Below are 26,000 nucleotides of genomic sequence, written 5' to 3' on the forward strand. Positions count from 1 at the left end.
CAAGCTTAAATTGATTTATGCTGTGCACAATTAACATTTTAATAAGCAGGAAAAATGAATGCAGAATTTAAATACTAAATTCAGATAGGGGTGATCATGTTGACTGATGTTATAAAAAGATTGCAGAGGTACATGACAGCAACCCCACGCCCAGCTTGGCTCTGTCGGGAGCTGGCTGTATAATTTTGGACAAGTCATTTAATTTGCCTATGGCAGAATATTTTTTATTTGCAAAATGAGAGGGTTGAGCTCGTTGATCTCTAAGGCACCTTGTACTGCCAATATTTTGTAAATATGAATTATACACTATTCAGGTAAAGAAAGAGATCATGGACATTTTACAGCTGGTACAACACTTTGAACTGCTTTGACTCGTTGAACTGAACTTTTAAAATCAAAGCGATGTTTGGTTTTTAGTTAACCTTCTCCTTAATTTTGGTTTATAAAACTTCAATTAAAATTGTAAAATGTAAAAATAATCTCTCATGAAAACTTGCAAAAATAATAGACACAATGAGGAAGAAAGAGGTCAGAATATAATGGGAAGAATATTTTAATGCGGCAAATATAGTTTTCAGTCCTTATTCTGAAAAAAAATTAATGCATGATATATAAAAAAACACCCAAATGGAGACGCTGCCCTTTGTTTTAAAGCTCCTGCCATGTGGTCTAAAACTTGGGTATATTTTTACCTTATTTAGTTATATTTGATCAGATAATTTTACGTAAAAGTTTTATCTTCGTTTCTTCCCCTTAGAAAACTTGAAACAATAACTTTCTTAACACTTTCTCTCAAAAGTGACTATTCCCATTATCAGTGGTTTCCTAGTGGTAATCTGGATACTTGTGGAATTCTTATATAGCTTTCAAAAACTCTTGAATGTTCATATACTGTGTGATTTTTCAATAATTTAAAACCAGTAATAAGGCTACAGAGACTTCTTCTGTGTGGTGTATTAATGATTCTTTGCAGCTATTTACACATTTAAAGTACAGTGGTCCCCTTGTCCTCAGGAAATATATTAGAACACCCCCAGTGGATGCCTGAAACAGTGGATTGTACTGAACCCTATATATGCTATTTTTTTCTATACATATATACCTATGATAAAGTTTAACTTATCAATTAGGCACAGTAAGAGATAACAGTAACAATAATAAAATAGAAAATTATAATGATATATTATGATAAAGGTTATATGAATGTGGCCTCTCTCTCTGTCTCTCAAAATATCATACAGTACCATGGGTAACTGAAACCTTGAAAAGCAAAACTGCAGATAAAGGGGCAATGACTACTGTACACATTTGCCACGAACATTCATTCTTTTACGTTAAGCATAGCATTTTTTAAACTCCAGGCATGAGCTTAGTGAAAATTTTCCAGGTGGATTGAACTTAGAAGTAATTGTTTCAGAATTGATTTCAAGATTCACAGGAACCATTAAGCTGAAAAAGGGAAAAAAAAAAAAAAGGAATCCCTATCTTAAAATAGTTCATAGACTGTTGGGAAATACGAGAGGGGTTAGAGAACGGGTCCTTCATTGACGAATGTTGAAACTGAGTCTCAGACTGCAGTTACGTGGAGTTCAGGTTTCCAGTGGGCCAGGGTAATGCTGTCCACTGATTGCTGACTTAGAACATGCTATTTCTAAGTGAGGGAAATCACCACCAGAAAACAGTGAGCCACAGGAATCAAATGTATTTCAAATAACATAAGGCATCTGTACATAAAGGAATAGAATGTCCTCAAACCGTGAAAATATGCTATTTTGTTTAGAGATGGGGGAAAAATCTACACGATAATTGTTTTTTTTCTTTTTTCTTTTTGTTTTTAATGACTCCTTTGGGTCAACGCCAAATGTGTAATTTTCCCAGTAGAGTTGTTTCCATTGTTTAAAACTTTTGACCCTATTTAGTTGTGTTTGATCAAGTATTTTTACAGGAAAATATTTTCTGTATTCCCTCCCCGCCTGGTAAACTTGAAACAATAACATCTTAATACCATCTCTGAAACTTGCAGAATTTCCTAACTCAAGCCTTTAGTCACCTTCCTTATTTTGGAAATGATCACTCACAATTGACTAATTGTGCCAAATAAATTTTGATTCCCAGACTTCTTAGTTTGAGTTCTCTAATGAAATATTGTGGGGAAGAAAGCTCCCATTCCAAAATGAAAAGAGATGCCATATACTTTTGTAAACAAGCATTTAAAAATGATCTTAAAAATACCTTTCTTTTTTGATATTCTGCCATAATTGTTTCTTCTGCATCTTGGTTATTTTATTCATAATAAATTAACTATAAAATAGTCAAAGTTTAACAATTCTCATTAACTTAGGTGTTCAAATTTATTTTGACCTTTTAATTTTATCCCACCTCTGTCTCTTTTTTTCTCTGCATATGAATAATGTGTAGAAATATATATGTATATATCTGCACACATTTAGCTTTTGAATCAAGGAAGTAAAGCAATTATGGTTCATTATATATACTTTTTTTTTTTTTTTTTTTTTTTTTGAGACAGAGTCTCGCTCTGTCGCCCAGGCTAGAGTGCAGTGGCGCAATCTCGGCTCACTGCAAGTTCCACCTCCTGGGTTCACGCCATTCTCCTGCCTCAGCCTCCTGAGTAGCTGGGACTACAGGCGCCCGCCACCACACCCAGCTAATTGTTTGTATTTTTAGTAGAGATGGGGTTTCACTGTGTTAGCCAAGATGGTCTCAATCTCCTGACCTCGCGATCCGCCCACCTCGGCCTCCCAAAGTGCTGGGATTACAGGCGTGAGCCACTGTGCCTGGCCAGTTCATTATATATAATTTTAAAAACTAATACGAAATAGGATGAAAGGCTTGTGGCAAGAAATGGCTTATAGCTATATTCATTCCACATTGAAAACTATCAGACAACAAAATATGAGATGAACTTAGGAAAACTCTTTCACATCTCATACATCATTCCTCTGGGCCCACATTCTCTAGTCTGGTCCCAATCCAGTGTCAGGTACATGAGTCATGGCTCAGAACAGACATGAGAACACCTTCATTTATCCCTATCATCCATCCATCCATCCATCCATCCATTCATCCATGCATACATCCATCCCTCCATCTTGTTTGCAAGACCCGAGGAAACATGAAGGTTTGAAAGTTACCCAAGAATTTCAAAGACAATTTGTGGAGTCTCTGGGGAAAGCAAATCAAAATGGACCTAGTTGTATAACAGACCTAAACTTCTCCATTCTACAATTCGTTCAATGTGCTCCTTCCCAAATAATGACTTTCACCAGGAAATGTTTAGGGAATAAACAGAAAAAAGGCAGACATGACATTAATCTATCAAAACACAAAATTCTCTAAAGCTTTCCTGGGACTGTATCAAATAACTAAATATAGACTGAAAACTGTTTCTGCCCCACCTGCACATCAAAAACAACAACAAAAAAGGGAAATCTTTTTGTATCACCAAAGACTATGATCACCTAGGAGAGCTCTCAGTTATGTATGCTCATTCCAGACACATTTTGCGTTAATAAAAGCCCCCATCTTATGTAAATTCACAAACAGCTTCAGTATATTTCTGGCTCATAAAGGCCTGGGTTTCACTAAGAATAAGAATGTTGCAGTCATTAAAATGATTAAATGTAGTAACATTAAAAGGATGTATTTTCCTCTCTGTAGTACTTTATAGCAGTCATCTCAAATTACTAAGACCAAGGGATTCTAACACAAGGTGGCATAGAATGTAGTTAAGTATCTTGGCTCTGCAGCCTGACTACCTAGGTTCAATTCTGGTCACTCTACTACTAATTGTGTGATGTCAGGAATAAGTCATTTAATTTCCTTGTACTTCAGTGTCTCCATCATAAAAAGGGAATAATAATAATAATAATAATAATAATAATAATAATAGAACCCATACCTCATAAAGTTGCTGTAAGGAAAACAGATAGTTCATAAATAGTTATTATACAGTCTGACTTAAATGCTAGGCATTATTATTATTTTCATCTTGGAGAGAAATCCCTGTAGAGTGAGATTTGGAACTTGATTTGTTATATTTCAGTATGCTGTAAATTGCCGTGAATAAATACTACTAATCCTATCCCACTAGTGAAATGACTCAAGCAAAGGGAAACTAAATGACTAATTTGAGTATCTCAACTAAATTAAGATGGAATTAAAGCCCAACAAACCATCTCCATAGCTTTCCCACTTGGGTTTATCTCAGGGGGATATGCATTACAAATCTCAGCACTTGTAACAACAGACTGTCCTGGTGAGTTCAAAATGCTTCATCTACCTTAATGTTCACAGGATCACTAATATATACTAAGCACCTATGGGAAGTATGGGACTGTCATCTAGCATTACAGTGTTTCCAAACTCTGTAGATAGAGAAACAAAATCAAAAGAAGACAAGGGCTTCATTGTCACCTCCAAAACTAGAGGTTTTCTCTGGTATTACAGAAGAAGTGTTCATTCTTCCCACTGCACTCCTATAGCCCAGGGTTTTGTCACGTAGACCACATGCTATCTCACTGCATTTATATTTAGCAAAAATTTTAAAAGATACATGCCTATTAATTCCATCTGTTTACCTTCATCTCCTAATGGTCATATAGCAGATTTGTAGAGTTCTTGGAATCAAAGCAAACATGAACTTTATTACAAAGCAGAGCTAGGATTTATTTATAAGATAGCATGATGATAGATTCCACTTATCTCTTGAAACTATACATTACAGCACAGGATATGAAGATAGCATACACTTTTCATAAGAGTTCTATTTTTTATTAAAATAAATGGTGATCATGTTTTGAATTTTTATAAGGAATAACTTTTATTAATATCACCAGCACAAGAAAACTTTTAACTAATTGTCTTCTAAATCTTAAGAGTTAAGAGGTTTCAAAGCAAAGTTTTGTTTTCAAATCTATCATGTTCACTGGTATAGTAGGACATAAGTCATTAACTTCTCTAATTGTGAAAAGTCATCTTTTTCTATTCTCATAGCCTGAAAAAGAGTACAGTTACATAAATATAAAATAGCAGATCAATTCTAACAGAAAGGGTTTGAAGTTCATTGGTTGCTTACATTTTTCTTTTCTCTTTTTCAAAGATAAGCTTTGGAGGAATCTCTTTTTGCTAACCACTTTCAACAAATACAGTGTATCAGAACAATCTACCATACTACCTCCAATTTCGAAAGATACAAAATCTACCCCTGTCCTTTAGGCATGTGCATTTTTATGGCTCACTTCCCAGAGTAAGGATTTGGACATTTGTGCTGTGGCAATAGCTAAGAAATTGCAAAAGTCAGATGTTACATTTTGATAATCATTCCACAAATCCATGCTCCATCAAACTAGACCAAAAAACCTGCAAAGGAAGCACTATTCTCCAATTTGGAATACAGTATTCTGCAATTTGAAATACTGCCTTCAAATATGTTTGGAAGTTGAAATAATGAAACAATCTCCAAGCATGATAGTAAGTCAATTAAGAAGTACGAAAGTATTCATAATGCCAACCATTAGCAGACACATTTTTGAAAACCTCAAGTCATTAATATCTTACTAATTCAGTTATAACTCTCGAAATCAAATTAACCTTTTCTAGCTGAAAGGAATTTAAAGGCCTTAAATATGAGTATGCGAAGTTCTGTGGATACCAAATACCACTTTAAACACTGATTTGATGTTATTTCTTCAACCAATATGAAGCTAAGACAACATTCCTGTGTCACCCCAACCTTTGAATTAGCTTTAAGCAAGCTTAAAGAATTTGAAAAATAAACCTCTCATTCATTCTCTATCCACAGATTTCTCTAGCCACACAATTTGTATGACTGCCTCCAACAGCAAGTGAGAAAGTAGGCAGCGATAAACAAGCTCATACAATTTTAAAACAGAATAATCAGAAGTTTCTAAGTATGCTAGTCTTTCACTTAAATAGAAAGCCAAATATGAAAGGTCCACAGGCTTTCACTAATTTTCCATTTTAAACTTTCTAATAATTACTAAGACCACTTTTTATTTCAATAGAAAAATATAATTATTGAGCTATAATTATTCAAAGATAATCATATAAATCTGATACATGTTTCACCTTTAACTGAGATCATAGGGGTAGCAAAAGAAATACAAGAATCTAAGAACCTGGTAACTACTAAATCCTTCAAAAAAAAAACAATATAAAGCTACCACAATGTTTCCATTTCTCAGGCACTATATTTTTCACTAAAAGTGATCATAAAAGGAATATCAATGTATTACACTACGTATCTCACAAGTAGATTATACTGTAAGTTAAAAATTACCTGTATTAGAATCTCAAATGCAACCTTCAATACCCCGTGAGAAGGCATTTTTCTAAGGTACAATCATATACCTAAACTGCCACATTAATTTAAGGCTACCACAATCCAGTGAGTAAACCAAAATACGTTACTTACCTTATTACAAATAAATGGCAAATTGCAGGCACTTTTCAGCTTGCAGCTGTCTAGCATAGTTGATTAGAAATGAACAAAACATCTTTCACTCCAGTGAGAGAACTGCATATTTAGACTTGCCTTTCTTCACTGAATACCAGCAAAAGAGGCTGTTCACCTCCAAGTGCTAGCAACAGCCCTGCACGGAGCACTTGCTGCTCTGCACAGCAGCTACTTGGAATGAAAGTAATAAGAACCCGTGATGTTTAAATAACGTAGCTTTAGATTCACAGGATATGACTCAACTCTCAAACCAGTAAGGGAAGAGTTTCCCATCGCAAAACTGTTAGTACAGATTACATAACAAACATCATATCTGGGGTCCTAAAATACTCACATTAAATACTAAAAACTTCACCTGCTAAATCAAACATGCAGTGTTAGTAGTCAGCCTCTTCCTCATGGCAAAAGCCACAACAGGAAATGAGAATAACAACACTGCACAAAGAAAACTATTCTGCTTGTTCTCTGCAGTGAATTAATTTAATGTTATTAAGGGTGTGAGAACTTGCCAACATCTCCCAGAAAGACATCTAAAAAAAAAAAAAAGGAACACTAAAGTCACTAACATTCCCATCGGTATAAAAACAATGTGTAGAAAAAAATTCTATTTTAACATGCAAGAAGTGGCATGCTTTATAACACAATAGAATCTCCTTCACTAAGTAGAGAATGGAAATAGATCTTCGTGCTTTGCTGTTGCTGTTTCCCACAGAAATCCTTTCCTACGCTGTCATTACCTTGTGTTTCTAGCTCTGCCTACCTCACCAACTCAGAGTCCCCTTTTATCTGTTTTGTGAGCCCTTCTAAAGGAACATGACTAAATGATACAACTCCTCTAGTAAATGTGGCAATTTTACATGCTTTCTCCACCACATGTTATTCCTTAACCCTGAGCTGTATTAAGCTTGATCAAATATTGAATTACTATATTTAGATACCTCGGTCAATAAATATTATAGACATAGATGCTTGGAGAAAAGTCTACTACATAAATTCACTTGCCATCAGCCTCATCAAGGAAAAAAAGCTGAAAAAGCCCATGTTAATAACAGTAAGTAGGCTGAAACTAACTAGAACAGGGCTGTTGAATAGACACATAAGGTGAAGCATATATGTAATTTAAAATATTTTAGTAGTCACATTAAAAAAGTAAAGAAACATTAATTTTAGTAATGGTTACCCTAGTATGTCTAAAACATCATCATTTCAATATGTAATCATTATAAAATTATTTTATCATTTTTGTACTAGTGTTGGAAATCCAGTGTATGTTTTGCACTTGTGTTACATTTCCACTTGAGCTAGCTATATGCAAGTGTTCAATAGCCACACATGGCTAGTGGCTACCATATTGAATAGCATATGCCTAGGGTTCAAGGTTCATTTTCAATCTTCAGGTGGTGGTTCAAATATTCTCTTTTCAGAACATTTAGGAAGGTCTTCCCTGACTACCTTCTCTGAAGTAACCTTCTCTAATTACTTTCTATCGGATGATCTTTTTTATTTCCTTTATAGTACATCACAGTTTGAAATATTCTTCTTTATTCATTTGTTTACCTATTTATAGTCTGTGGTCTCTAACAAGAATGTAAGAAACCCGAGGGCAGGAATTTTGTTTCAACAGGCTATTGGCATGGTCATCAATACATAGCAGAATTTAATCAAAAAATTATTTAATAAATGAATAAAATATGGATTTTTTTGCTGTGGTTTGGCAAATAATATAAAATTAAGAAATGTGTTTCTCATATCATTGAATTTCCAGCAAATACACTGGGCAACACTTTCTTGAATTGAGAAATTGTCCCCTTTTTAGAATATTAATGATCTTCCATGTATAACATGTTTCATTCTCATATGCAATGCTATGAAACAACATCCTTGTTTCATTACTCTAGCAAATACTTAGAACACTTTAATCCCAGTGATGTAAGTTTGGACACCATTAGGATGTCTATTTATCTGCTATTTACAAAAACACAAAATCAATGCATACTATGCACGGAGCTACAACGCAGGGGTCAAGGACGGGCACATGACCCATGCTGGTCTAATAAGCACGCCAACCTCTTCACTTTTGCTAACATTGAGAAAGAGGTTAAGTTTGTAGAATGTTAAGAGTAGAGCTGCTGGTTGTTGTATCTGCTACCACATTGTCTAAAAGTGGTTGTCTAAAAATTGTCTAAAAGAGGTTGTCTAAAAATGAGGCTGATGAAGAGAAAAACAAAGCCAAATACGTGAAAGGCAGATTCCTGATAATACTACTGTAATTACCAGACACTGTTATGCATTAAGTCACATTTGCCCTCTACTGAAATGATGAATATACTGGAATGTTCACTGGAGAATTACAGTAGTCAAAACAGGAAACCATGCAAGGAGCCATAAACAGTGGAAGAGTTAAATAAATAATGGGTTAATCATACTAAGGAATACTACCTAGTTATTGTCTTTTAAAGAATCAGGTTATCTAGATGCACTGAGATGCATAGCTCCTTAAAAGATGTTAAGCAGAAATAACATATTGCAGAAAAATATATTATCCCAGTTATGAGTATAGACATTTTTTATATGCATATTCACAGAAAAGGGCCCAGAAAACTGCACACCAACTGTGGACACGTGGTTAGGTCTGGGAAAGAGATCTGAAGTAAGGAAGTGATGGGGGACAAAGAAAGATCAATGTTTTGCTGAGTTTATTACCTCCTGCATAAATCTTGTAAAATAAAAATGAATTAATGTATTCATTAGGTAACCTGAAAAGAACATGTTACATTTAAAAAAATATTTTAATATTTTTTATTTCCATATTTTGGTACATTGTACTCACTCTAAGTGGACTACTCTCCTTTATTATTTTTTAAAACAATGTGGAAATGATGGTGCTCTTTTCTGTCCCGCTCTCCATTCTTTACCAGCCCCAATTTATGAATACTCCAGTTTTTCAGTCTGGTTAAAGTGAATGCCAAAGACAGAAAAGAGAAAAAGAAAGGGCAGAGAGAGACAGAGACAGGAAGCTGCATTAGAATCTCCAATGTACCTTCTAAAACTGGCCAAGGTCTTTGGGTGTTTTTTTTTTTTTTCCTCTTGGCCTCCTGCAAGCAATTTTATTGGCTTTATAAAATACAGCTTGGATTTATTCAACTGCAAATATATCAACAGTCCAGTGTTTATAATAATATGCTTTATATTCATTTAGTCTTGGATCAGAGTAAACAAACTTGTTTATTAACAGCTCACTGAAACATTTCAGGCTTCTGAATTGGGCATAACAATTGCTTTCCTAATTAACTCAAAATCTAAACCTTTTGTTGCCTTTTTTGGCTTGCTCTAGTCTTCAAAATCTTCACATTATCTTAGATATGCTCATCACATCTCCTGCTTTTGTATTCCCTTAGATTTCCACAGTTTCAACCCATTTTTAAAAATGACACAGCTGAAGGTGCTTAGAGTCTGAAGCAAGAGTAAGGGCTGTTTGACTTTTGGTATGACTAATGAGGGTCTGAATTTATACAGTGTTGACAAACTGATGTCTGTTTGGCTCTATTTTATTCTCTAAGCCCACTGATCCTAGTAACTTAAACCTCCTACTCTGTTGACACCCTCCTTCCATTCTCCTTGCCTCTATTTAAAATTATGCCAAATTCGCTTCTGGTTTTCTGGAAGAAGTAAACCATTATATTAACAGACACATCTGAAGCCTCCATATAGCTTTACCTATCCCATTACCTATCCCATCCCTTCTTCTCTCTCCAAAAGTAAACGCCCTCCTGGGTTGGCTTATATCATTACTGTATATCTTTTATAATACTTTTTATTAGATATACACATATCCATAACAAATACAACATATTATATAACATAATATCCATAAACAAGATATTAATTTGCATGTTTTATACTTTATACAAATATAATAGTGTATAGATCCTTTAAATCTTTTTTTTTTTTTTTGCTTAGCATTATCTTCTTAAGATTTACATGTGGTTCTGCTTAGTTTATTCATTTTAACTACTGTGCAGCATTGCAATTTATGTATCCATTCTCCTATTAATGGACATTTAAGTTGGTTCTAATTTATTGCTATTATCAAACTAGTATAATTCTTGTACATGTGCATGTATTTGTTTAAAGATGAATACCTAGGAGTGGAATCATGGGGTCATATGATATGCACACCTTCACCTTTACTAGATATTTCCAAGATGCATCCCAACAAAACTAGGCTAGTTTACAATTCAACCAACAGTGTATAAGAACTTTTGTCACACCAAACTCTTGTAAACAATCTCCATAGTATTGATGATCTGAGATGCTGAAATACCAAGAGTCTTGATATTTTTGTTTTTTGTTTTTGATTGGTATGAAGTCTCAATGTTTTAATTTGGATTACCCTGATTACTACCAAAGTTGAGTATTTTACCTTATTATTGGCCTTTTTTGCTACTGCATTATTTGCCTTTTCCTGACAAATATTTAGGAGGTCTTTCTATTCCTTTGTCAATTATGAGAGTTATAGATATCACTCTTCCGTGTATTTTACTATTGTTTATAATGTCCTTTGCTGTTTATTTTTTAATTTGTTGTTTAATTTAAAAATTTATTTTTTTCTGTTATTTACCTATAATTATTGAGTCGAAAATATAAAAATTAAATGTTCTTTGGTCATTATTCATGAAGCATTAGCAACAATAATGTTAGATTGCATATCTAAAGGGGAACTGAGAAAAATTTCTATTTCTTCTGAGTAGTTCAATTAATCCTTACAGGGTATCTGCTATGTACCCCGTACAGTATTACAGGTTTCAAACATGAAGCAGACCATAGAATCAATACATACGTTTACGGACTAATTGAAGAAAAATACTTGGAGGCAGACTGATGATGATGATGAAATGGAGAAGTAACCATGTGCCAGAGGTTATGCTGATGCATTATTTAATTTTACAGTAGTGTAATAAGATGGAGTAAATGTTAGTGTAAGAAATACATACGAGATGCTGTGGACAGAATATGTTACAACCTTGCATCCCAAAGATTATTCAAGATATAAACTCGTCAAATTTGAGGTAGTATGAACCTGTGAGATATAGTAAGACCTTGAACTGACATTTCTATCTTCTCAAGTCAATCTATTTTCCCAAACCAATAACTCAGAGATTAACCCTCATTTATTTAGAAAATTAATAAGAATTAAAGTGGAGGCCGGGCACGGTGGCTCACGCTTGTAATCCCAGCACTTTGGGAGGCCGAGGCGGGCGGATCACGAGGTCAGGAGATCGAGACCACGTGAAACCCCGTCTCTACTAAAAATACAAAAAATTAGCCGGGCGTGGTGGCGGGTGCCTGTAGTCCCAGCTACTCAGAGAGGCTGAGGCAGGAGAATGGCGTGAACCTGGGAGGCGGAGCTTGCAGTGAGCCAAGATTGCGCCACTGCACTCCAGCCTGGGTGACAGAGCAAGACTCCGTCTCAAAAAAAAAAAAAAAAAAAAAAAAAGAAAAGAATTAAAGGGGGAACAAGTTATTCATTTGAAGAAAAAAATACTTTTTTGGAAGACAAGTTCATTTTTTACAATCAGTGATCCAATCACATAATGATATTTTCTCCATTTATTAGAGATGGTGAAAATTTAAAAAGCCTATAGTTCTTAGGAATCCTAACAAATGGTGCATATATCTTCCTGTATCTGATTATTAATTTATAACATCAAAGTTAAAACAAACTCTTGTTCCTTAAAGAAACTTCATGGTAAGTACATTTTCAAACAATACATCCAAATGTACCTCTTTTGTAAATACAGATGTTCACATGACGTTTCTCTCACTGAAGGTTATATCTGTAGCTCTACAAAAAGTTCATAAAATGAGAGGGCTTAATATTCTTCAGCTAGGAGGAAGAAAGGGCTCCTGATCTAGAAATAGAGAAGCGTGGCCAGCAGTGTCACACATTTCCTGAGGCAGATTAGGGGTATCCCACTTCCTTGAGGCTATGAGGTTTACACTTCAGCCTTCATATCACTGTAACCCTCTAGGACTTGCAAACCAAGATGTGTTTCTCCTGCTTAGGGGTGACAGTAAATTTGAAAATCAGAAAATAAGACTGCCGTCTAAGAATTAAACTTTGAAATAAATATATAGCAGGTCAGCACATAGATAGACAAAGGCAACTTCAATTGTCAGAAGGATGCAAACTCAAATGCCTGAAGGCACACACATTACCAGTAGGTAATGCTGATCAATGTCTTGGACCTGGCAGAGACGACAGTGAACTGAATGAAGGCAGCACTCAAGCTTCCTTTAAAGGAGACAGTCTCTGCTCAGCTCCAGATGTGGGAAAGGACTAGATCGCTGGAGTTTTTCAAGAAAGGCTACAGCTCTGGGTTGTTATATGAATATTCCTGATGTTTAAATTTTAGCTTCTACACAATATGAGACAAACCAAAGCTTTTAAAAGCCAGATGTGTCCCATGGACAGTCCGTCTCAGACCAGGAACTAAGCAAAAAGCAGCCTTGGAAGTAAGCATAGGCAGTAGCCACTGAAACACTGGGGTAGGGTGCTAGAGGCTGGTGGCCCTCCCTATTGTGGCTCTGCCTCTCTCATTCCATTATACCCATGGGTCTGAGAACAGCTTGCCCTTCTGATTCCATGCTCATCAAGCTGCTTTCTGATACAAATACGGGATACTGTCTGGCATGTCTTTAGGGAGACCTTGCTTAAAACTTGAGGAAGGTGAGGAGCAACTCAGCAGCTAGGTCTCTCCTTATAAATTAATAAACTGACAGCTGGGTTAGCGATTTGCTCCCCATGTAGTCTGCCTACAGGAACAAAATGCACTGGGTGGGAAGACGAGCCGCCCATCTTCAGCTGTTTCACTTCTCATTGTAAATGGCAACATTGGCATTCTGATCTCCCACATTAGTCGTACGAGCTTCATTAATATGAGTCCAGTTCTGGAGGACAGATGTGCTCTGAAGCTGCTGACAAGTGTGGTTTCTGGGCCCACGGGGCTTTGGGCCAGACCACAGACAGTGGGAAATTCCCTAACATAAGGCCACCCTACAAGGCCCGTTGGGATCTTAAGTAATTGATCTAACTTCTCACTTAATCTCACTCTAACCCAGTGGCCATTCATTTCAAAGCATCCTTACCCGGGTCTCTAGATGTCCAGAAATGACCTTGAAATATGAAGTTAAGAATTGAAGATACGCCTTAATGAAAAGGGCAGAGAACTCACAGCAACTAAAAAATACGTTTGTAATCATTGGCACCATGGAGCAGCACTCTGCTCTGTGCTTGCCATAGACCATCCCACTTAATCTTCACAGAAACTCTGTGAAGTAGGTACTACTTGGAGCAATTATTCTATTTTTCAGATTGATGCTTATGGAGGTGAAGTAATTTGACCATACGTACACAGCTAACAAGTAGCGGAGTTGGGATTAGAACCTGCATCCTCAAACACTACAACTTGTTTTCTTTACATGGTACTTTATTTCACTATTTTTACACCAAACATGTATTTTACATTACTATTTGCTAGATACTGTTCTAACTACTTTACCAACATTAACTCATGTATTCCTCATAATAAGCCTATGAAATAACACTATAATTTGCCCCATTCTGATAAGAAAACTGAGGCAAAGAAAGGTTAAGCAACTTGCCCAGGATTATACAACCAGGAGGGGACATAGTCAGGATTCAAACTCCATCATTTGGGCTCCAGAGTACTCATTCTCTGTCCCTGTGAAACTCCACACAATGTTCCCTAGGAAGAGTTGATAGATTCCAATTTTAAATAATTTCAGTGCTATTGTAGGCACAATTTTTCAGGAGGATGGATGGCAACCCAAGGAAATCATTTATGTCATATCATTCCTCTTTATTATATACCAATTAGAAAAACTGCAATTCTTTTGGACTTAAGAACTACAGAGCAAGTAACCACCATAAAATACTATAGGCTTGGATATAGTTATTCTTAGGCGATACATCTGAGGAGGGTGATAAATTTTAGTTTCCATCTTTTTTCCCCTCACTGTTGCAGGGGAAATGAAAGGAGACTTTTTTATTTCTGCATTTACAAATCCTAGGAGGTAAACATTGGAATACTTTAGAGAAATCTAAAATGAAGCACATATTCCAGAGTTTAATTTGAAAGTCATTTTCTCCTGGAAACAAAGCAAGTTTAATTTCAGAATCAAAATGCACTGAACATAAAGAAGTAGATGTGCATACCTCCTACTTTGAACCAAACTTTCAGTTAAACTTAAAATGGAACTTTTGGATCCATAAATTGCCAACTTTTATTAAGAATAATACTTTGGAATTGATTGGGTAAAAATAACACCTTCTGACTCATATTTTAAATGTGAAGCAAAGTTTTCTATTTAAATAGTGAGGAAAGGCCTTCAGTGATTCCTATACCACTTAAGCAATCCAGTGTAGACTCTTTCAGCCAGGGTCTAAAAAGTTAACTTAAACCTGAATCCAGAGGGTCTCTTTCTTTAAGTCCTTAATCTGCTGTTTTGTTCCCCTCCAGTTTAATGTAGTTCATGAACTCTTTCCAGAAACTGCCATCCTGAGAGAGACAGCATGTTGCAGAACTAGCTCATAAGCTGTCACCATGAAAAATAATACCTATAATACTTCCCTTCTTTCAGCCTCTCTTCTCCATAAACAGTCCAATCATTTTTGCTCAACACAATTTATATAGTCTGGTTATCAAAATATAGCTTAGTCCCCTAGTGATGTGACTTTCCTGGTCTCATTGTTGATTGAATTCTCGACACAGCCCCACACTCAGGCCTCTGCCCAGGGCCCCATCTAGTTCCATCTTCAGGTCTCTTTTCATTCTTTCTTGCTGCTCCTTTCTTTCCTCTCCACATCATGAAACAATTTTAGAGATTGTTAAGCAAATGTCCGAGGCAATATTGCATGGCAGTTAAGAGAGTATGTTTTAAAATCGGACTACCTAGGCATAAATTATGTCTCTGCCAGTTACCTACTGTGTTTGTTATTACCATCAACATTATATGTTTAATTTTGAATCACTTAACGTTGAGGTGAGAAATAAAGCATAGTTTTTAAAATTTGTAAATACAAATCAGTTAGCTTTCTTTTTGGCCAATATTTCAATTAAAAAATATTGGTGCTAATTCTGTCAGCAAATCAATTAGCAATTATATTTTATGCATACTCTTGAATATCTGTGAGCTGTTCCTTCTCAATCTTGTTTTCTTCTCCTGCCGCTTAAATGCTGCTGCTCCAGAGGAATCAGTCCTCAGTCCTTGGCTTTTTTGCTAGAGAGAAGAGGTCCCCGACTTCACAAGGCAGACCAGGTATGCAGTGCACAGATACACGTGGAGTTGTGCGGCACACAGGCAATCACATGACCATTCAAAGGGTACTGACGTTGCTCCACTCTACTCATCGCTGCTATATGGGATTGTAGGACCAGATTTTCTAATTTTCAAGACCATGTAAAATACTTAGTTTAAAAAATATTGTCATAATGCTTTGGCTGTCCAGATTCAACCTGAAAAACCCAATCTAGGATGACATCTGCTTTATAGTCTCACAAAATAATCTTATCCTGGTCCATGGCACTCATCACTATCCCTAGTCACACTCCCACATCTCTGTCTTTAGCCCGTATCTGAGCTCTTGCCTCTACATATTAACAAAGTCATTGAGCCCTCTGCACAAGGCACTGGGACACCAAAGATGACTGACATATTAGGTTGGTGCAAAAGTGATGGCAAAAACCGCAATTACTTTTGCACCAACCTAATACAAATGCAGCCCCTGCCCACAAGGGGTTTACAATCTATCAATCAAATTACTTCCTAGACACCTCCATCTGGAGATGCTCATGGCATCGCAAACTAACACTGCCATCCCACCCCACACCTTCCCCCCAACCCCAAACCTACTCACCCTGGTGTCTCCTTCCTTATTTCTACGGAAGGCTGCTGCCCAAACCAGAGACAGGAAATTCATCCAGAATCCCTCTCTTACTGCTAAGAGCCAATTGTTCCCCAAGGCCGTCCCCTTCAATGCCCTGTCCACCTCTCATTCCCGGGCATGACTTTCCATCCTTTATAATACTTCTCTACTCATAATTCCTTGCAGAACTACTGCAATTACCCTTTGTGGCAATTTCTGAAACATATTTGAAATTTTATGACATTCCTTTCCTCAAGAGGTGGAGTCTATGTCTTCTCTCCCCTTGAAACTCAGATGGCTTTTGTGACTGTTTTGACCAATAAAGTATGACAGAGGTGATGCCATGTGACTTCTGAGGCTAGAACATAAAATGATGTGCAGCTACCCCCTTGCTCAGTGGAACAGTCTCTCTTAAAGCCTTTAGATGCCCTGACTATCTGGGGGCTGCCTTGCTGTGAGGAAGCTCAACTAGCCCTGAGACCACAAGAAGAGAGGGAGGAGTCTGGACAGTCCTGAGCTTTCACAGTTTGTCCCACAACTGTTTCAACTCTAGCATCTATCTGACTGCAACAACATGAAGGACATTGACCAGAATCTTCCAGGAAAACCTTTCACACATTCCTGACTCACAAGATTTTGAATAAAATAAAATGGTAGTTTTAAGCTGCTAGGTTTCAGCTAATTTGTTACATAGCAATAGTAGCCAGTACAAAAGTGGGGTTTACCATAACAGAAACCTAAAACATATGTCATTAAGACTGAGACAGGCAGTAAGTGGAGGTTGAAAGGCCCACAAGGAAAGTCTTACAAGAAGAAGTTGGTAGAAGTTAGTTAAAGGCTTCAAGGAAGCTGTCAGCAAAGGCTCAAAGGGAAGTGAGAAAAATGTTGCTGGAAGTTAAAGAAAGGGGTCTCTTATTATGTAGAAGCAGAACATTTCACAAAACTATCATTTCTGATAATGTGGAAATTAGAACTAATGAATTTGATGATCTAGCTAAGGAGACATTCGTGTAGTTTTGTGGGTTTTTCTGATGTTGTTTTATTTTGTTTTGTTTAGCTGCCTATAATAAAATGCAAGAGGAAAGAGATGAGCTAAAGAAAAAACTGTTAAATATAAATAAGTTAGAACTTGCTGGGTTAAAAAAACAACAACAACTAAAAGAAAATGTTTCTTATTCTCAGCCTCTCTGAACAGCAAGTAATTCCCAACTTAAGAAAACACTTGGGGATATAGCCAGAGGTTAACAGATACCAAAGTCCAGCTAGATAGGAGGAATACGTTCTAGCACTCTGTAGTACTACAGGGTGACTAAAATTAGCAACAATTCATTGTATATTTGCAAATAGCTAGAATCATGGATTTTGAATGTTCTCAAAACAAAGAAATGATCAATGTTTGAGGTGATGGATATGTTAGTTGCCCTGATTTGATCATTACACATTGTATAGATGTATCAAAATATCACACTGTACCCCATAAACAGATACAATTATTATGAGTCAATTAAAATTAATAATGAAAGTAAAAAGAAAAAAAGAAAGAAAAAGAAAAGGTGAAAGAAAGGACACTGTGAATATACCATTTTCAAAAATAATAAATAAAAAGAAAGGCTTTAGGCCAAAGAACAATCCAGGTTGAAATAATATCCTTTACTAAAGTTTCAGAAAAATCTAAGGCAGTGGCTCCTCAAACTTCTTTAGGTAGACAATGGACCTCTAAGAATCTTAGGAGTATGCTTCACAAATTCTCTCCATAAAACTGGTCTTCCAGGTATCTTAAGGATGTTATCTTAAGACACCTCATAGGGAGCTGAAAGTAAAGAAGCATTTACCTTGAGAATATCTGTGGTTTGGATTCATAGAAAATCCACAAACTATTTGAGATAATTGTTTTTCTAGAAGAAACACCAATTTGGAGTAAAATAGACGGGAACACTACAAAATTAAAAGTGCGCTTTGGACACGCAGCATTCTATGGGCAGTAAAAAAAGTCTGATTAGGCTATTTAGTTGCAAAGGTCTTTTTTTGGTTATTGTTGTTGTTTTTTAATGGAAGATAAAGGCTAACTCAAAGAGCCAAACACTGAGAGTGGAACCAAGAGCTGAAAAACGACAATTCCCAGCAGTAGGATTACACCTTAATGAAGAAACTGGCAACATGAACTTCGTGCATTTCATGACTGCTAAGGGCCAGTGATTGCTGTGTGCCTCCTGTTTTCCCCCTTTTAAGTGAGTGGGTCTACAGCAGTTTACCTTTGCCTGTTGTGCCACTGAAAATTAGGTATGTCGGGGGAGGGGCAGATAACTTGTTTCTTTACTTCACTGTTCCTCAGATTAAGGAGTTGTACCCAAATTACTGCATTTGAGGAGTCTACACTTCATTTGGACCTTAGATGATACTATGTTTCAAGCAGATGTTTAGATATGAGGGTCTTGGGGGAGAGGATAAATATATTTTTCATGTGAGAAGAATTTGAGTTTAGCTGCATGGTAATTCACAAAAGATTGCATTTTTCCAAAGAAAGGGGGTCCTCAAAATCTCTTTTGTTCCAGATGCTCTTCTCACAGTGTGACATTCCTCCCATCAACAGGTGAGGACTAAGTGCCTTCCCTCTGAATCTAGACAGGATTGTGACTATAGCAAAAGTGAGATTTCTGAGACTAGGTCACAAAAGCTGGCACAGCATTTCTCTCATTCCCTTGAGGGCTTGCACTTAGAATCCAGCTGCCATACCACAAGGAAACCCAAGCAAGCTCATGGAGAGGTCCACGTGGAGAAAAATCTAGGCCCCCAGGCTACAGCCCAGCTGAGCTCCAGGCCAATGGCCAGCACCACTTTTCAGGCGTTTGAACAAATCATGAGCATGGATCCTCAAGCCTCCATTTGAGTGATGCTGTGCGGAGCAGAGATTAGCTGCCCTTGCCAAGCCCCGCCTGACCTGAAGACTGAGGAACAAAATAAATGACTGATGTGACTTAAGCCACTAAGCTTTGGATAATATGTTAAGCAGCAATAGATAACTGGAGTACCTTTTTAATGCTTTCCTTTCCTACTGTCTTCTATTTCTCCTCATTCCCTCTGAATGTTTTAGAAGATAAAATTGATCAAGTCATGTCCAAGATCTTTCTCTTTTTTTCCATTTGGATCTCTATCACTAAACTGTAAGCACCTCGAGGTCATGAATGATTTCTAAACATTTTAGTAGTATTAAAAATTTATTGAATAAATCAACTGCTAAATATTTTGTTCCTGGAACTGTAATAGGATCTATAATGGAATCTTGACTCATAAGATGTAAATTCTGTGAAAATGAATAACCAGATTAACAATACTGCTTTTTTCCCTTTAGGAATCTAAGAGAAAAAGTGTTTAAATAACTCATTCATTTTCAAATGTTAAAAGGATTTTCACTTACAAATTGAGAGATGTCCTTGAAGAAAACACCTTTGACTAAGGAAATATGGTGTGAAATTCACCACACATTTCTTCATAAGCAGATAACATACTGTCTTGCCTAAACTTTAATAATCTGATTTTGATAAATACCAAACTATAAATAAAAACATAGTTCTGTTTTTATGAAAGCATAAAATAACAAGCAATTCTCATTTATCCTGAATATACTATTAGCTATTATAATTTCTGAGAATTTCAAGATTTTCTGTTAATACAATATACCAGATTTTTTTTCTGAATAATCCTTTATTCTTTCTGTAGTACACAAACACTCCTAAATGCCTCCTATAATAAATTCATGGTATTTGCACATTTTTTGTTTTGCTTCCTAGTGATTACTTCTGCCCAAGGCAAGCTATTTTTTCTTTTATTTGTTATGTTAGATTTTTATAACACCTATTTCCTCCAAGGAGTTTAAGGTGCTTAGTAAACAGAGGGCATTTTTTGTGGTTTGCTTTAATGAACATCTTCAATGCAATGCAATAGCAAAGAAGTGAACAACAACCAAGTTGGAAGGAAGAGATCACAGGGTAAAGAACAGAGCAGCAGGGTCAGAAGTCAATAGGGGTTGTTTTATTTGTAGAGCAGTGAGAACGCAGGGGATTACAAAAATAACTGCATCCAAACCACGCTCAAGTTTATGGTGCTACATTTACGAAAAGAAGATGTCCTGGTCTTTTCCTTTTTAAGTTGATTTCAGGAACCCTGGTTCCAGGCTACACTGATTCTTTCAGTCACTTATATTTGTGTCAAGATAACTGATTAAAAATTGAATAGTAGTCCCTGCTCTTTGTACCTTATGTTGAATTTGGGCAAAGTGAATGCCTGAAGCAGCCTGAAGTAAATGACTCAATTTGACCTTTGCTACATCTAAACCCATCAAAGAAATGAATTGATACATAGGGTAAAGGAGTAGGGGGTGACCGTGTATTTGAAATGAGCGGAGGCCCAGAAGGCAGTGAAAAAAGGCCAGTGGTTTCCTGGCCCTGAGGGGTAACAAGACCTCCAAGGAGATGGCTGGCACGTTATTATTAGGGAGATGGGAGTTCCACACTCCGAATGGAGACTCAGAGTTAGAACTAAGCCAATGCAATGACAATGAAAAAATGTGATACTAATCACATAACTGATTTTGTAGGCATAGACTCATTCAAAAGTGCCAAATTCAGCCAAACAATATTTGCAAAGCACACACCAATTCCATCTGTGCTACATAAGAGTACTCAATATATCCATTGTGAAGATTGACTTCTTGAGAGAAATTTTTGATGGTAGTGGATAAAAGGCATTTCAACAGCTTCCTTAAGAGGATATTAATGACCCCATTATATTTGGTGCACAAAACTAAAAACCATTTTGTCCTCAGGCAGACAAAACAGAGTTTTTAATTGCATGTTCAGTTTGAGACATTGACGTATTCACAAAAGGAATAAACCTCTTATAACCAATATAGCTTCAGTTGGTAAGGACAGAGAGACTTCTTTAGAGTGTCTAAGGAAGAGTGATTGTGGGCTATCTACCTTCTACTTGGCTGAGTCTTAAAAGTAGTGAAAAAAAAAGGAAGGGATAGAGTGCATGTGAAGCAAGAGAGAAAAGCAAGAGAAAGGGGAAAGCAAAGAGTCGCTTCAAAATTTGCTTGAGAAAATGGGTCTGTTTGAAAAGATGTGCCATAAATGGAAGAAGCTCTAATTCGTGCAGTATTCTTAAAGCACAAAAGCTTTTAGCATCTTACAGAGCTACATGAAATAAATGGGAGCTGAACCTTACGAAGAAAAACTACCATAAAAGGCCTGAAATGCCTTTTATGCCTGAATGGGCAGGATTTTAACTGAGAAGTTTTCTCATGAATATTAAATGGGGCCAAGAGAGGAAATAAGTCAAATTTTCAAAATAGCTCCCAAACCATCAATGAATATTCTATCATTCTGAAATATGTATTATATATCATATTGTTCTAAATAGCTTAGATGGGAGCCCCAGCTACACAATTTTGTATGATTCCATTATGTCTTTGCATTTTCATGATGTTTAAATACATTACTCACTATAGTTGTTCAAACACAGAGATATGGTATTCTATCATGAAAGTGAATCATTATTTTTTATAACTTTTTCCTCGGATTATATCAGCAATGTCTATTTGTATATATTAAATTTTTAAAAATATAGATAAGAAAATAAATATTGCCTATGATATCAATTCTAAAAATAACCAATGTTCATGTATTTATGTTCTTAAATATTTATGAGCAAAAACAAACCTATAAGCAAATAAATAATATTAAGCACTAAAAATACTATGAAAAAAATTAGATAGGTTAATGTGATAATGAGGGAGTGACACATGAGGACAGATAATAGCTTGGGCTAGCATAGAAGGGCGGGTCACTTTGACAAGGTGTCCTGATTAATGAGAAAGAAGCGGATATGGCGAGAACCAGGGGAAGACTGTAAGATTGATTCAGGAACATAAACTAACACATGCAAGGGCCTTGGGATAGGAAAGACTTGGTACAGAAGAGACAGAAAGAAGGCCAGTGTGGCCAGAGCACTAAGAAAGGAGGCTGGAGAGATGGGCAGGAGCTTAATCACCTAGGGTCTTGGAAACACCTTCAATGCACTGCAGTAGCAAAGAATTTGGATTTCATTTTGTTGGTTTCCATCACGGGAAGTCTCTCATCTCTTCTAGAAAGAACTTCTGTCTACGGCTTAGATCACTGGAGACAAGAGTGAATGCGAGCCCACCTGTCAAGAGCTTGTTACGGGAATCCAGGTAGCATGGATGAAGGTGTGGTAAGATTCAGGATGTATTTTGGGTAAAAGTGATCTAATAATAGATAGATCAAAGTATGAAGAAAAGAAAAAGATTCAGGATGATTCTTAGGTTTTTGGTCTAACAATTGGGGTCATGGTAGTTGTATTTACTGAGTAATGAAATGTCATAGCTAAAGTTCCTTTTTTCACGCAGTAAGAAATACATTATTAAAATGTTTTCCATTTTTCGTTAGCTACTAAGGACCTCGGAGACACAATTAGCTTTGAATAATAATAATTAGTACCAGAGGTTTCTGACATATTTTTCTCTATTCAACTCAGTGATTTTTGATCTTTCAACGTGTTTTTGTTTACTTAAGTTCCTGTTTCGTAGATCAATGGTAAGTTTACTTTTAAAATAATATAATATTATAAATAAAGATAAATATATTCCCAACCAAGCAACCCTAGATCCTGAGACTGAACCATATTTACACATATTAGTCACCTTCATTTCTTCTCTTGTTACAGCTGAGTTGGATACTTTGCCTATTTTTTAGTGTGTGTATGTTGTGGGGTAGGGGTGAGCTGTTTTTCCCAATGATTTAAACAAACTTCTTTTTACAGAAAGAATATTAACCTTTAATCTGTATGCAATCTTGATTTGTCATTTGTCTTTCAATTTTGTTTTAGTGTTTTCTGATATAAAGTATTTAATTTTTACACAACTTATCAATATTTCCTTCATGACATTTTATTGTGCTTTTAGTGCTATATCAGCTAAATATGTACCTATATTTACTTTTTCAGCCCATCTGAGAGTAAATCAGTCATTCAGAAAATGAGGTTTTCATGGGATTGGATCCTAGAGACTTGGTCCTGTTCTTATAGCTGCATTATTTTTAAAAATCTCAAAAATCAATAAAAAATAAGTTAACTGTTAAGGAAATGAAAATATAAGTCACAAACCACAAGAAAATATTTTTAAGTCATCTATATGATAAGAATTTGTATAAAGAATACTGTATATCTTTTTAAAAATCCCAAAACTCAAGAATAACTGCATTATCCCTGACACTTCTGTTTTCGAGTGCTCTGTTTCAGGATTTTCACAGCTGACACCACTGAGAGGCCACAGCACCTAGCACCCCTTAACTAGTGATGTTGTCATTTCATTGCTACATATCCCAGAAATGAAATCATCAAATCAATTCAAAACATCAAATCCACTCAGTAGGGGTGAAAGCAAAACAAAACCAAGCAATAAGAAGACCAAGGAGTAGAACTGAATACAAATGCAAACAAAACAAACTAACAGTTTATCAAATAGTTCACATAGAGAAAATATTTATTCTAATTATTTCCCCCAAAAGGAACCAGGGATTCCTAAATAAATGACTCCAGGTCTGTTGCAGGGAAAACATAAGACAAGTTTGAACATGTTATGCCAGTGACAATGTCATGACTTAGTAGGTTATGCTGTAAGAATACAAGATCCAGCCTGAGCAGGTTCTAATTAGAAAGAAAGTAAAAAAAAAAAAAAAAACTATGACTCTATATTGCTGTTTGATGGAATAAGACAAGGGGAGTTAGAGGAAAGTTCGTTTTTGCAAAAGAATTTCAGCTAATAAGCACAGAGGGAATGACAGAATTCACATTTAAAAAAAATTAATATATAAACAAAAGATTCCTACCCAATAAAGTTGTATAAACAGAAAAAGCCTCAAAATTTGTACATCCTGAAACAAAATCATCTTTTTTCAAAATAGGTAGTATTTCCTGTCGAGATAGAGAATAACATACAGGGAAGAAAACATCTTGTTTCCTGTTGGTTCCATTGAGTGAAGAGCAATCAGAGTATGCACATAGAGCCTCTACTGTTAGCCAAAGTAACAATTTTCATGTATTTACTTTTGGTGGTTGGTGCAATCAACCTAATGTGGATTCTGAACCAGAACCAGAAGTATGAGTGATTCACTGCCTGCCCCACCAATACTCCAGTCAATCAATCAGGTGGGGCCTGGCTGTGTGTGGCAGGCAGTATGTGTGCCCAGGGCAAAGGGGGCTGCAGGCACATGTTCACCTGGCAGAGAGAAAGAACGTAGAGAGTCACTCCAAAGCTGCATTAGTTAGTGATCCCACTCCTTCTGCAGTTTCCAGGGTTTCTGTGGGGAATGCCTTCTGCTGGTCACAGGTTCAATGGAGAGGATGAAATAAAGAATCTGAATTATTTACAAACAGGCTAAATAGTTAAACTAAGGAAACTCCTTTCAAAGACAAAATAAATAGCTTCAGTGCTTTCCAATATCCAGGTGATTGATGAAAAACATAGCTGTTCTTTGTAACCTTACAAGTAATATTGTATTTCATCCACCAGATCAGATGCCCTCCTAGGGCAAGGTCTGTGTTTTTTTCCTCACTACTTGTGGTAAATTGTGAATGTAGCCACAATTTATCATATTAGTTTTCTGTATTACATATAAGGCAACGTGTCTTTGCAGCTCCTCATGTTAAGAGGTGGAATTTACTTTCCCTCCCCTTGAATGGAGGCTGGGCTTGTGGCTTGCCTTGAATGATAGGACTCATCAAAAGTAATACTGTGCTAGTTCCAAGCAGAGGCCTCCAGAGGCCGTTCATGCTCTTGAAAACTTGCCTATGTGAACCAGCCGAGCAAGCCAGCTGGAGGATGGTAAGCCACTTCAGTCAGGACAAGCAGCTGAGGCCATTCCAGTTCAGCCAGTCTCAGCTGACCCAAAGCTCACTGCGGCTGCATGAGTAAGCCAGGCCAACACCAGAAGAAAAACCCAGCTCACTCCAGACACAATGCCAACCTGCAGGATTATGATTTATATCAATGGCTGTTGTTTTAAGCCACAAAGTTGAAGGGTGGTTTGTTATACAGCAAAAGCTAACAGACACACCATTATCCCAAGTGATTACCACAGTACCAGGCATTTAGAAGTTGCATGTCAGAAGTTGGATAAATACATTGAGGAATAAACTAACCCATCTCATATAATGCCCAAATGTGGGCCAGTTCTGTGCTAAATACTAGGATACAGAGATATCAAAGAACCCAGGGACTAGCAGAAGAGACAATTAGGTGGTATTTATACAAAGTATTGTAACAATCTATGATTGCAGTATGTTCAGAATAATGTGGGGGATACCCAGGACCCAGATTAAGGGTAGGGCTCACAGGAAGCCCCTTAAAGAGGTGAAACATTAGCTAAGACTTCTTAAAAATGGGCAAAAGTAACTAGATGAAGTGGCAATGTGTAGGTAAGTGTGTACTTATTAACAAACTGCTTGGGGAAATGGGACTGGAGTAAGAGAGGGGAAGAT

General features: G+C 36.4%; 1 protein-coding gene across 21 annotated transcripts in view; it reads right to left on the reverse strand.

Moving 5' to 3' along the window:
* Positions 1-26,000, reverse strand: part of MCTP1 (multiple C2 and transmembrane domain containing 1) — a 598,469-nt gene that overhangs the window by 364,508 nt on the left and 207,961 nt on the right. For 5 of the 21 annotated variants that reach the window (XM_063612307.1, XM_063612308.1, XM_063612309.1 and 2 more), the window contains exon 1: positions 6,455-6,674. The exons of 5 other annotated variants lie outside the window; for them this stretch is intronic. In XM_063612307.1, coding sequence (XP_063468377.1) covers positions 6,455-6,511 — 57 coding nt within the window. In that variant the 5' untranslated portion in view covers positions 6,512-6,674. Of the gene's footprint in view, positions 1-6,454; positions 6,897-26,000 lie in introns of those variants that run through there. 11 more of the 21 variants (XM_063612299.1, XM_063612303.1, XM_063612302.1 and 8 more) reach the window with 7 other exon arrangements.

This window comes from Symphalangus syndactylus, chromosome 11 (assembly GCF_028878055.3).
Source record: "Symphalangus syndactylus isolate Jambi chromosome 11, NHGRI_mSymSyn1-v2.1_pri, whole genome shotgun sequence".
Taxonomy (NCBI): Eukaryota; Metazoa; Chordata; class Mammalia; order Primates; family Hylobatidae; genus Symphalangus; species Symphalangus syndactylus.